Source organism: Phacochoerus africanus, chromosome 10 (assembly GCF_016906955.1).
Source record: "Phacochoerus africanus isolate WHEZ1 chromosome 10, ROS_Pafr_v1, whole genome shotgun sequence".
Classification (NCBI taxonomy): Eukaryota; Metazoa; Chordata; class Mammalia; order Artiodactyla; family Suidae; genus Phacochoerus; species Phacochoerus africanus.
The window spans coordinates 102941337-102955739 of NC_062553.1; the positions used below are offsets into that span (position 1 = coordinate 102941337).

The 14403-nt window shown below is 37.0% G+C and overlaps 1 protein-coding gene across 1 annotated transcript in view; it reads left to right on the forward strand.

The window, feature by feature from the left end:
* The window catches only part of TNIP3 (TNFAIP3 interacting protein 3), an 86210-nt gene that overhangs the window by 56970 nt on the left and 14837 nt on the right, over positions 1-14403 (forward strand). Inside the window, exons 7-11 of the mRNA XM_047798140.1 lie at positions 1647-1712; positions 3084-3212; positions 5468-5596; positions 9160-9279; positions 12132-12257. Coding sequence (XP_047654096.1) covers positions 1647-1712; positions 3084-3212; positions 5468-5596; positions 9160-9279; positions 12132-12257 — 570 coding nt within the window. The remainder of the gene's footprint in view (positions 1-1646; positions 1713-3083; positions 3213-5467; positions 5597-9159; positions 9280-12131; positions 12258-14403) is intronic.

Sequence of the window (14403 nt, forward strand, 5' to 3'; positions counted from 1 at the left end):
CATTATCATTTCAAACAGCTTGTTTCTAAAGTGTTATTGGGAATCTGATGGATATTATCTTGAGTTCTGTTTTTCTCAGTTTAATAAGTATTCGAACCTCTCTTTTCTCCTTGACAGAAGAGGTGAAGAAAGTTAACAATTTTAGCACTATGTTACCAATTTTGTAATTTCTTTTCTAAATCATTTTCTGTATCACAGCCTTCATCTTTTTTTCTACCATACCTTTTACCCTTCTTTGATACTATATAAAATATTGTGCCCATCTGGAAAATTACTGAACTATAGCAGAGTGATGTTACCATAGCATAGAAATGTCCCTAAAATGACAACAGATCAGAGATCTTTATATAATAATAAAATATAGTCTTATACTAAACAGTCATATCTATTTCCAGCATAAGAGCTATCTAGTAACTGCCACTCTGGATTAGATATTTTGTTTTTTAATTAAGAGAAAGTCTTGCTGACTATCTTCTTAATGTCTGTCCCATATGGATAGGTGTTGGAATTTCATTGTGACTATCTTCTTAATGTCTGTCCCATATGGATAGGTGTTGGAATTTCTCTAAATGTGGCAAGTTGTAAACTTCCCTTAAAGAAAACTAAGAACAGATCATAGGTTTGTTCTTTTTAATCTACTTAGCACATATTTTTAAAACTTTCAAGTTGTTTGCAGCCTGAATTATTTCTAAATATTATTATTAACTATTCTTCCTTAAAATCTATGTTTTCAAAAAGCTGATATTATCCACTTGGTGAGTATAACAAATCATGTGCTGACTTTAAAAAACACATTATTGCAAGTAAATCATTATCCATTAATAGAGCTTAGAATTTTTAAATATATATTCTGCTTTTAAAAAACTAGAAGAAATATTTCATTAAAATAATCAATGTAAACATACAGAAAAACATAAAGAGGTTTAAAAAAGACCCTTCATATATTAATAGATCAGAAAACCATTAATACTTAAAATTTTTACCAGATTCTGGTTGGCTTAAACAAAGATGAATATTCATATAACTAAGCAAAGTTAAAAGTTGCTAATTAACTGCTCAGCTGACTAGTCAAGGTATATCTAAAACTTAATAGTTTTTCATATGTGAACCAAGTATGAAAGAGTGCAGGGTGTTCAATTAAATCATCCCAGATCTAGGGAATTCCCGTCGTGGCACAGTGGTTAACAAATCTGACTAGGAACCATGAGGTTGCGGGTTCGGTCCCTGCCCTTGCTCAGTGGGTTAACGATCCGGCGTTGCCGTGAGCTGTGGTGTAGGTTGCAGACGCGGCTCGGATCCCGCGTTGCTGTGGCTCTGGCGTAGGCCGGTGGCTACAGCTCTGATTCAACCCCTAGCCTGTTCAACCCCTAGCCTGGGAACCTCCATATGCTGCGGGAGCGGCCCAAGAAATAGCAACAACAACAACAAGAACAACAAAAAAAAAGACAAAAGACAAAATAAATAAATAAATAAATAAATAAATAAATAAATAAATCATCCCAGATCTACCAGAATTTAGTGGAAGGAATACTGTCTTCACACACGGCTTCAAAAATCTTAGTAACCTCGAAAAATGATTTTATTTTGGCTAAATTTCCAAATGGGCAGAAATCCTTTGTTGATTTACTAACTTTTAATCATTTCAGCTCCTGGAAGTTAACCAGCAATGGGATCAGCAATTTAGAAATATGAAAGAGTTATATGAAAGAAAGGTAAACATCTGTCTGGTATTTGCTTTAAATCAGTAATCTGGGGGAGCCAGTTCTGTGAAGATTCTCATTGATTTCAACTACAGGAAATTTGTGAATAGCCAGCCATCTGTTGAAAAATGATAAAGGGGAGGGTGCCAGGTTCATCATTGGCCTCTTGGTGCTGAAAACTAAGGAAGGAACAGTATCAGTGAATTGTCTTGAGCATGGCAAAAGAAAGGTACTAAAAATAGCCTCTAGTGATGTCTCCAGTGTTCTTATGCGCAATTATCACAGCTCGCAGAGTATCCTGGCCTTGGCTTTGTTACAAGCAGCCATAAAAACACAAGGTGATAATGTGAGGTGAGAGATGGCTTTGAAGTTCATACTGTGTTGTTCAAGGCTAGCTCTCCAATTCTTTAAAGCATGAAGCTATTCTCCATAGGTAAAGAAACAGTGTTAACAGTGTAAGGGGAAGTGGGGCTATCCTCTCTTTTCTCCAAAGCATGTTCTCTATAACATAAACTGGTTTCAGTGAGAGAGAAATTTTTTTGGAGAAAATATATTTTAATGGCTGAAAGTCAACATAATTTAAAATCACTCCACATTCAAAAGAGAGAAAAAAAGTAATTCCCCCTAGATAATTCAGAATTAAGAAACGTGACCACAAGTGAGTAATACAGCAGTATTGGTCTTTTCTTCCCCATTTTGATACTCAGAAGTATTACATTTAGCAAGAGCAGGATAGTGTTCCCACTACACCTGGCCATGGTCACCCATCTTGTACTATTCAATCTGGAGCAGTTTGGGGGTCTCCAAGAACATGATCCCAGAGAGAATGTTTAAATTTCCTTCCTGAATGGCTTTCAGGTGCTTGAAGACTAGGGTTAACAATGAGCGGCACAATCCCCATTCTTGATTAAGTGCCTGTTCCTAAGGCTTCTGTCTCGGACAGTTGGCATTTGGTAGCAGGTCTAGTGCTACAGGTTACTGAGCGGGCAAGGCCATGTCTGTTTTTCTGTGATGTAGGCATATTCATTTATCCCCTGACCCGCGCTGTCCTTTTCAGCTTAGGCCTGGCACACATTGAGACTTGAAAATAGAATGACAAGCTTAGAAGACCCTCTGAGGCCCAAAGATTTATTCCCTCGAAGGTGGTTTGAGAAAGGAGGGAAGCGCTGAAGGCTGTTTTAGTGTTGGCTTTTATCTGTGGGGGAAGCTTCTTTTTAAATGCACATGTCCTAGTAATGGTTTGGGGCGGCGGGAAGTAGAGCCTCCGTAGGGGACGCCTAGAGGTAGGCCGTTCTGTCCAGGGTGCTTAAGGCGCCAATAAACTCAAGGGTTATATGGACCTCAGACCAGGTGCCTGCAACTGCCTGTGAACCACTTTCTCAGGTCGCAGAGCTGAAAACGAAATTGGATGCAGCAGAAAAAGTCCTGGGCACGCTGGAGAAAGAGCGGCAGCCAAGTTTGAGAGAGAGCGGCGCACGGAGCGACCAGACCTGGGACAAGCTGCGTGAGGAGGTGGGCGGAGCTCGGGGGGCACCGCCCCGCCCCCAGGAGCGGGCTGGGCTCCGCCTGCAGACGGTTGAAAGCCGACCGTTTATTCAGATTTACTGTCTGCCTAGCAGGACCCACGTGCAAGGGTGTACAGGTTGCGCAAGTCCCCCGAGCCAAAAATAAGGGCCGCTTCTCTAGAATCTAAAGGAAGGGGATGCCCTGCTCCCTTCCTCCTTTGTTGCACAAACAGGCAAGCTTTAATTTTCCAGGCGTCACCCGCAGGGAGAACTGATTCCGGGATTTGAGGATATCTTTCTATTGCCTTTCAGCCTAAGAGAAAATTCATTCTGCGTTTTTGCTTTTACTCACATAGATTAGTTTTATGACCAGTGTTGATAACATGACAATACCTTGTGTTTTTGCAGCTGCTTTTCAGCTTACAGAGAGCTTTACAAATAAGTGTTACTTTTGTCATCTTAAAAAAGTAACATTTTTAAAAAGTATCTCACCATCATCTCATTTAATATTCTCAGCCCATCTGTGAGGAGAATCTTACCTTTGCCATTTTAAAGATGAGAAGGCAGAGATGTAGAGTTTAGATGCTTTGTCAACGTCGATAATGTAATACATAAGAAAATGGGACTTGAACCCAGTCTCCAGGTTCTAAGACCCACTTACATCCTCCCCTGAGATGGCAGCTTCTCTGAAAATAGATTCCCCGCGGTTTATTTTAAGTTATGGAACCTCCTGGATATTGTAGAAAATGGGAGGAGGCCCTTGAACCTAAATGACTTCACATTTTTTGAGGTATGTTAGGAGATAACAGAAAGTGTAAATTTTCCCAGGTCAAGTCTGGTGGCTGATACTGTAATGCACTGGCTGTATTTTAAAATGTGAACAAATCTTAAGCCAATGTCACAAGATGCACAAGACAGTCCAGTTTTCCTGCCTCACTAAAGGTATCTTTGGCACAGTAAGTCTGAGGAAAACAAAGTTTAGCTACTTGATTCCTGCCATTTAAGAGCCCCTTTCTGCTCCATGTACACCCAGCACAGGACTCATGGCAATTTTTTCCTTAGGACCATTTTCTAGTTGAAATAAATTTCTCTAACATCATACTAAAGTAGAAAAAGACTGGTAAGTTTTCTACCTGTAGAAATAGGCCTAGTCTATTTAAAATAAACCAAAGAGAAATGTTTTCACTTTTGGAGTTTCCACTGTGGTGCAGTGGGATTGGCGGCATCTTGGAAGCACTGGGACTGGGTTGGACCCCCACCCAGAGTTGCAACGCAGCAGCAGCTGCGGCTTAGACTGAGTCTGGGATCTAATTCCTGGCCCAGATCTTCGTGGGCCCCGGGGCAGCCAAAAAAAGAAAAAAAAAGTTTTCATTTTTAAAGGAAGCCACTCACCTAAAGTAGATTTCCTAAATCTAACCATTGTGTTGAGAAATATTAATTATCAAAATAATATACATTTAACATATATATTAGCTATTTTCTCATCTTGGTTTTCCTAAATTCCAGAATGTTTATTTTACTAGATTAAAATCACAATCTCATTAAGATCCAGTTTACGCCACAAAAAGCTTATTGTCTAGAATATAAAATTAATAGTAGGAGATAGACATTGTCTGAACCCAGAGCTTATTAATATCTAAGCCACCAACCTTGCTTCAGTTATTAAGAACACTGGATTCCTTGAAGGTCATCTAAAATGTGAAGGAGTGATGGCAGTTGCACTAGCTCATCTCTACTTTTTAAAAGTAATAATTGCAACAATACAGTATTCTGAATAATTATCTGTAGTGAAGGGTTTTATTAGCCTGATATTTTATCCTCTTCTTCCTCTCTCTAGTCCAGAATGATGCAGGACTGGACTTTGGTATTTTTTGTTGCGATGACCCTTTTTGTTTTTTCAGAACTTTCAAGTACTTTTACTGAATCACTTATTCACCACCTTGTAACAGTACATGGCAAGTAGCTTATTATGCAGATTCATTTGACCCTGGAAAGTGAGGAATGGATTTTTCTATCTTTTTCTGGGGTCACAAAACTTAGCACCACTAGGGTAACAAAGATTTCTTCTATCCTTATTCTGACCTCCACCCAGAGAGTATTGCTCAAATGGAAATGTTAAGTGAAAAATCTAGCAGGTCCTATTTTTATTTATATTGTTGTTTTATTATATCTAAGAAGCATTATCACCTACAGTATCATCTACAATTTCATCTCATCTGAATTTTATTAATTTTGATTTTGTTTTCTTGCTCTTTACTTCAGAAGGAAAAGGAGAGCCTAAACGAAGAATTACATGAATTGAAGAAAGAAAATAAGCTGTTGAAGGAAAAAAATGCTCTGGCAAACCAGAAGAAGCAACGTTATGAATATGAAATAAAACGCCTCAATAAGGTATCAAGCCAGCTCAAGCTAGAGAGGTCAGATGAGAAGTCTCTGTATAAAAAGCACTTTCTTGCCTGAGACACAGCAAAATCTACAATGCAGTTTGGCTCACAGTCCAGGGGGCTTGCACAGAGTCTCTGTAATTTTACAGATCACACTCACTTGCCTTGTTCAACAGTATTTAGCTAGGTAGTGTTTTGGGAATTCATGTCCCTGCAAAGAATTGTCATGAAAAAGAGAGATGAGAGGACATTATAGAAGAGAGTAAGAACTTCGTGTGTGTGTGTGTATGTGTGTGTGTGTGTGTGTGTGTAGTTCAAAAAACCACATAAAGCTAGTGGGTGTTTGTGAACAGTAACATATCTCTTGGTCAACCACAAAAGTTTCCTGAGGAAACAGGCTGCTCTTTAAAATCATCACAGTGGAGCTGCCGGGTGTGATGTAGACTATGTGGAAGCATATGCTAAATGCCAAACTCAAGGCTGAGATGGTGATCTTCCTGGGAATAAGCCTAAAACTCACCAGCAGTGGGACATGAGGAAGTAGGGGGGAGGTCTATTAAGAAACTGCTGGTGATTTAATGCCTTTGCTCCAACTTAACTATTCAAAGGGGCTGCCCATGAATTGCTGCAAAAGGATGACATGTGTGCGTGTTCATGTGTGTGTGTGTATGTGTGCGGTTTTATGGACTAAACTAAACCCTAAGTTTCTGGGGGAAGGGATTACTGACTTGCTCAGGAAAAAATTAAGTCCTTTGCTGCTGACTTTTCCAAGAGCCAGGTCATATGTGGACCACAGGAATACTTGCATTGCATGATTGAATAGAGATATTCATCTCTCAAGCTAAATTTTTTGACCAAAGTAACAGAAATTGTCTTCTAAAACAAGAATAGGTGACTAGCTGTCTTCTAAAACAAGAGTAATTAAACACATGCTTGATGCTTATATTTTGGACTAAGTCATCTTGCAGTTAACTAGTGTTCAGAGATGTTCAAATCCCCAAGGTATTAAGTACATGCCTGTACAGTTGATACGGTGCTTTACAAAGGTGATTCTATATTTGATCTGGTTGTGGGGCAAGTTATATGGGAGAAAATGGGAAATTTGGGGACTGACTTAATAAACAATGTATTTTGCTATCCTTTAAGAGAGAAAACCAATGTTCAGAGATACAAATTCGGGGCAAATGAATTTCCCTTTTTATTCTCTGCTGGAAATCCTCTACAAATGAATTAGAGGAACTAACATTAATTGAAATTATCTTTGAAATCTCTCCCTATTTGATATGTTATTTACTTATCAGTTTTCTTCTATTCCCTAATTCATTTCTGTGTCATATATGCACAAGGATATAAAGTCTATAAAAATTAGAACAGCCAAGAACTTTTTGTACAACTAAGTGTACCCAGTTATACTTATTTTCGTTGAAGGAGATACCCAAGGGCATTCTTTTCATCAAGTTCTTGATGAGACTCCAGATGAGAAGCCAAAGTGGGAGAAATTACATAAGTCTAGTTAACCAGTACCCCTGTGGGCAAAATTGATTTGTCTGACATCTCACCTTTGTGAGATGAGTAGATATGTTTAATATATTTGTGGTGATGGTAAATTGCTATTCTAGAATAGGTTACATGTATTTGTTCAAGGAAGTTGGGAAACCCCAAGTTGAAATAAATGTCGATTAGACTCACCTTTCATTTATGACTCATTTGCAAAATTTCTAGAAATCTAAATAGCTTGAAAGGTATACCAGGAAATTCAAATATAATAAGACCCATAAAAATAGTCTATTCATAGTTATAGAATATTGACCCAACATGTTAGACTGTCTCAACTTATTTGGCTCACCCCACCCTAGATTCTCTGTGCTACTACTACTGACACATTTTGAAAATATACAATTATTATGATACTTCCTAGAACCATGTAGCTTAGCAACAAATTCTAACAAAACATAAATTATTAAACAACTTCTGCTGTTTAGTAATTCCTGGAGGAAGAAAAACATTCTTGTTTTTCTTATGACTTCCTGAAAAATGATATTTACATCAGGCTAGACAGTATCCATAGACCTTTAAGACATCTATAAGGAAATTTCTAAGCTAACTACACATAAATTTAAGACCATAAACTTGCTTTTCTTTTCCACTTTTATGACAATATTGTATAGTAATGCAGGTAAGTGAATTACTAATAGTGTCATCAAATGAACATCATTGAAGCTACTAAAGAAATACAGAGGAAGTGAATTTTTGGAGCTCTGAAAGTGAACCTTTTCTATTTGTATAGAGGACTCATTTGATAATAAGCAAGTAGTCATATTGTGGGTGGGCTCTGAGACCACAACAGGATGAGATATGTTCTGTCACAGTTTTGAAAGTCATTTTATTGAGCCCATCATGTACCAAACCTCTTCAGAATAGACAGTGTCTTTTATATAATCTTAACAAAGTATTATATATGTGAGAGTGCCATGGCCTCATGAGTAAGGATGATGATGTGGTGGCAAACCTAAGTGTCTGTTATTTCCTTCACTTCCTCACCCCATGGTGAAAACACCAAGTTGTAAGTTGTCAAAAACCAGAGCACTCTCTTCACCCTATAGTGGGTTAACCGATGTTTTATTGGAGAATAAATATGACTGTGGTTAGGTCAGAGCATGGTATGCTGAAGGTGTACAGAGCAGAAGAGTATGGATGTAATGGATAGTGAATCTGCATGGGTTCCCATTTATGAATTTCCCTCTCTGTTGTTGGGGAGGTGACTATATAGCAGAAATATATTACTCAAAATATCATCTGAGATCAGCAGCATCAGCTTTAGAGGAACGCAGGTTCTCAGACCCTATCCCTAGATGCACTGATTCAGGATCCTTGATGGCAATGCCCAGGGGTGGGCATGTTTGTTACCTCTCCTGGTGATTATGATGCTCCCTAAAGTTTGAGCTTTATTGCTAAAGCATATATTTGACTGAAGCAGAGACTCTAGAGAAGGCTATAGATGTTTTTTTTTTTCATGGTTGGCTAGGTGGAGGGGGCTCTAGCATCAAGGCCTTCTCAAATAACAATGAGTTGAATAACATAAGCAGAAAAGAAAAGACAGAGATTCTGAAAAAAAAAAATGCATATAAGCTAGAAAATCAGAAGAAAGTTATTCAGTGATGAAAGTGGCATTGAAAATGAAATTCTGGAGTTCCCGTCGTGGCGCAGTGGTTAACAAATCCGACTGGGAACCATGAGGTTGCGGGTTCGATCCCTGGCCTTGCTCAGTGGGTTAAGGATCCGGCGTTGCTGTGAGCTGTGGTGTATTTCACAGACGCAGCTCGGATCCCGCATTGCTGTGCTCTGGCGTAGGCCGGTGGCTACAGCTCCGATTCGACCCCTAACCTGGGAATCTCCATATGCCGTGGGAGCGGCCTAAGAAATAGCAAAAAGACAAAATAAATAAATAAATAAATAAATAAAAGTGAAATTCTACCTTATGAGTACATTTGATATTAGTGTAACAATTGTAGAGAAATTCATATGAAGTGGCAACACTTAGGTCAACAGTGTGCTTATCTTATAACATAGGCTCTTCAGGATGCCTTGAAGTTAGAAAGTTCTTCATCTCCTGAAGACTGTTTGGGGACGTGTGAAATGGAGTGCAGCCATGAGGAGATGAAAACAGAAATGGAAGTTCTCAAACAGCAGGTGAGAATTTGAAAGTGGCATGATTGTGCGGTGAATTTAGGTCCGGTGTTCATGCTGTTTTCGACATTGCTAGCAGTCCTGCTATTCAAAATGTACCGAAGATTTTTGCATGTGTTTTAATGAGAATTACCTAATTTTAAAGCTTGATGGAAAAATATAGATCAACTAGCCCAACTCTCACACTTTATAAATGAGAAAATTGAGTTTCAGTTGGGTTAAGTGGCTTGCCCAAGATCACACACTTAAAAGAGGGGCAATCTAATTAACCTTTTGGTGAGTTTCTATTAGCACTGAGTCTAGAGAGTCTCATGTAGACACAATTTATTTTGAAGATACTATTAACCCAAACTCTGGACCTTTTCAGAAAATGGTAGTAGCTGGGCTGTTATTCAGTAGCTACAGGCCTCCAGGCTTTTGAACCGTGAGGGCAGTTTTCAAGGGAATACTCTGCTCTGATCACTGAAGAGCCAGATTTGTTCATCTACCCTTACATACTGTTGGTACAGCCTAGGAATTTATTGATGCACAATGGCTTCCTCTTTCCCACTCACCCAGCTTCACTGACTGTTGCCAAGTGCACAGCAAGAGTTAGGGATGTTCTCTCTACACTTCTGCACATGTCAACAGCATAGGGTTGTGGGGATAGAACATACTTGAGTCTAAATTTAGTTCAGCCAGCTGAAGCTAGCTTAGCTTAGGGACCACCCATCATATCACATCTCTTTTCCTAAGAGAGCTTAAATAAGCTAATATAAGTAAAGGGCTAGAACAACTCGTGGTGATATAGATAAATACAGAAAATATAAAAATTCCAGTCTCTGAAGCATACATTGTCAGTAATACATTAGCAGTGAGGGAGAGGGTGTCATATAACAAAACTTGGAAAGTACTATTTTCTGATGTCCCTGGGTATGACTTGGCTGTTTTGCTCTGATCAAGTTCCAGTTACAAGGATTCATGATGCAATACATGGAAGTATTGAGCAATTGTGATATTGTTGTTACTCACTTTATTATTACTTCATAGGAAGTAATCTATAAATCTAAAAAATTCAGAGCATTTGATTTAAAGTTGATTTTTTTTTTCTTCTATCAACCCCATTTGAATAATCTGCTTCATTACACTCAGGATCAAATATATAGCTTAAATAAATCCATGGAGAGAATAAGGTTATAGTCAGAACGTCAAATCTCTGCCAAATTCTCAACCCCTAAAGTACCATTGGCACTAGCCAGGATTCCTCTGAAAAAAGTACTGCTTACATTCAAACACTTGAGTCATCTTCAATGCTCTCACATAATATATACCACATGCCAGAAAATTGCTCTTAAACATGGTGTGCTTGCTTACACATGCTCTTTACAGTAATGGTTTAGTTCATATTCGATACAAACAATGGCAGGTTTTCTTTTTTTCATAATCCCCAGGAGTAGACCAGAGTCGATCTCCTTAGTTTTTGTGTGGCTCTTTTGCTTACTTTCTACATTCGCATTTTAACTGTGTACATTTCTAATTGAACATCTACAATCATTATATCACCAATGCTGCATAAAACCCTAAAGGATTTAAATTCACAAAGAAACTGAGCTAGAATCTTGGCCACCTAAGTGATGACATCGCTCTCAGTGTTGTGTTTGATAGAGTGTTCTGTTCTAATCAGATGGGCTTCTCCCACTTCAAATGCCTCTGGTAATTATTTACAGAGCCTTGGTTTAACTCATCTGGATTTGAACCTCAGCTCTCAATCAAAAAACAAAAAACAAAACAGAGCAAAAGGTCAGCTTGGCTGGGTATATTCCCTTGCAACACTTCTGCCAAATAAAAGCCTTAAAATTAATAAGTATATATATAAAATCTGCCTCTAGGGTCAGGTAAAATGTTTAATTTCTTCCTCTCTTGGCTATTACATTTGGTCTTGTTATTATTGACTTAAATTGGATAATCATTTAGTTAAAATTTGTTGCACTGTTAGCGATGATGGTATAATGTGCATTAATGTTAATAGACAAAATCTAGCTGCTGAGTTCCCATGTAAGTTGTAATTTAAATCTGGTTTTAGAGGAATTCCTTTGTCTCATTCCTTAAACTTCATTGTGTTCACAACTCCACATTCTAGTCTCCAGACCATCAGTCAACACTATGCCAATTAAAACAACAATAATTAAATCTGGGGTTTTTTTTGTTTTGTTTTGTTCTGGTTTGATTACTTTTCCAGAATATTTGGAGTCCCTCTCAAAAGGCATTACTCCTTTTTTAATGATACACCCCCACAATTGCTTATAAAGGGCAACTCTGTTGAACATATTTCAACAAACATGCTTTGCTTTCCCATGTATATGAGCCTTTCATTTCTATCTTCTGCTCAGCTTATAAGTTATATTTAGAAACTTGGGCATGCCAACATTTAGTGGCTTCACTTAACAGCTATTGTCAGTAAACTGTCTTTAAGAACTTCAAGCAGTATTCATACATCAAAGCCTTGTTTTAAGGATGGATAATTTGCCCAAAACTGTGACAACACTGGGTAGGGGGAGGGGAGAGTGGAGTGAGGTGTCATGAAATAGAGGTGAGGGGAATTTTTTTTCTCAAAGTATCCATGTTATTATTTTACTTCTGAATTCCTGATACATGCTCAAGGAGGAAAACATTGCAAACTTCCCTCCTGGACAAAGTGAAAAAATAAAATTATAGCCATATGTATCAAGGTGGAGTCCCCCCCTTGAAGAAATATTCATGAAAACAGGACAGGAGTATCTCAGATTGGACAAACCCAGATAACACTTCTTCTGAACTCATTTAAATGACTTAAGAGAAAAGGAAGCTAAGAGTAACAGCAAGTTAATATTTCCTAGGTACAAATATATGAAGAAGACTTCAAAAAGGAGCGATCAGACCGAGAAAGACTTAATCAAGAAAAAGTGGAACTACAGAAAATTAATCAAACTTCTCAATCCCAGCTGAACAAGCTGAATTCTCAGGTATAAGTCAAAATCATCTTTGCCAGAACATGTATATATTTTTTTTTATTTTCTTAATTTAAAAAAATAGACTTTTTGGCTTCTGTTAATTGGCACTGGATTTTTTTTTTTTTTTTTTTTTTTTTTGAGAGAGAGGGAGAGAAAGAGGTTAGCACCTGGAATGAAATCATTCTTAAACCATCTTGTAAAGAGATGAAAATGACTGGAGAGTCCTTTTAACTTAAGTATATTAAGAAGTTACCAAGAACTTGGATTCCATAGTCTTTTATAAAATCCAATTCTTTTGATCTTTTTCTCATAATATTTATCTTGCTAGAAAAGGAATTGAACTACCTAGCACTCAAACTCAAAGCCAAAACACTCCAGTACAGTGAAATTGTTTCTAAACTTGTCATTTTCTTTGAAGGACTATGTTAGAATGTTCCTGGCTTCCAAAAACATAACATATTGCTAAATGTCATTAGTGAAACCAATAATTTTGTTCAATAGGTTCCCAGATTTAATGTAAGTGGAGCACTCTCAAGGAAGCCAGAGAGTGTTAGCCAGTTTATTAGAATAGAGTATTAAATGTAAGTATACTAAAATTAAGAGTAATAGAATTTATTAAAAGTAAGCTCAAGAAGTTGCCATGGTGGGTAAATATTGCTGTTAATGAGGAAAATGTAGCTAACTCAATTTTGGCTTGAGTAAAGAAAATAAAACACAAATTTCAATTTGCAAAATTATGCTGTGCTTTTCAATAAATAGGAAATCGCTGTGGGACATGGCTGTGACAGCTCTTTAGCTTCAAAATTCTTAGTCTTAGAAGCGAATTTAAACTATTTGTCATCCTCTCTTTCCTAATACAAAGTAGACTGTGAATTAAATTTAATTTTTTCTTTGACATCTTTTTCAAGGAATAGCTTGAAATCCCTAGTTTTATACAGATAATTATTTGACAGAACCATTTCCTTTCTAAAAAATTAGAAGGAATAAGATAGTGGTAAAACTATAATAAAGACACTTTTTCTGAAAATAATTCATACAACCTACTTTCTACAGCAGTGGGTAAGAAAATGTTCTGATTGTTCTCAACAAAGAAATTACTGTCTCAACTTTAGGTCTTTATATGCAAAGCAGCCTTAATTTCTTTTAAGTTGTCACTGCACAAATTATTTTACTTCCTGCCATATTTTAATTTTATTCATTCTGCTATGTTAAATTCAGATTCATTATAAATATTTGTCTGAATTGGCAATGTTCCTGCCATTATAGAAGTTCTAGTACAACCAGAAACACAACTATCTACTTAAATTATAGACTATAATCCATAGTTATTTTTGTTCCTGTGTCATCTGTGATTTTATTTGTTATCAACAAAATAAATATATTGTCTATAGTATGGTATAACCATGCTTATGAACTAAGGGAGGATCTTAATGATATGTTAAAACTATCAAAATTTTCCTTATAATGTTAGTACAAGCATCTGTTCTTCAGAAGTCTCATTTCTTCAGGTTAAATGATGATAGAATTCAAGATAAGTAACAGATAGCTTAAAAGTCTATGTTAAATGAATTAACAGCCAATTAAATGCCATTATATTATCGAATCAGCTTTACCTCTTGAATAGCATATTACTTGAGGTCCAAATTTGACCAAAAAGGAAATTTTAGGTCAGATAAAAGGTATTAGTTGGTATTATATTGCTGGTATTAGTTGCTTGTATACCAGAGTTTATCCCTCCTATCCCTGAGGATGTTTTAAGACAATCACCGGTAAAATAGTCAGTGTGGAGAGAGATACTTAGGAAGAATTCAAGGATGAGAGCCCAGTGTTCATGCTTGCTTTGACAATAGGTGAGAACCTTGAGCAAATATTCAAATTTTCTCTGCTTCCTTTTCTTCATCTGTAAAATGACAAAGTTGTTTCTAATAACTCTGAAACCTATGTCTCAAAGTAAGTTGCTTAGCCTCTCTCAATACATTCATCTGTAAAATAGAGTAATGATACCTACCTCATAATTCACAAAGTTGTTCTCAGGATTAAGTTAAAAAAAAAATCTATATAAAAACATCTAGCGCAAGCCATGGCTCATAGGTATTTCATAGTCTCTTGGAAGGGGAAGTTTTAATGCTTTCATTTAGTTGTATAATTAGCCTGCTAC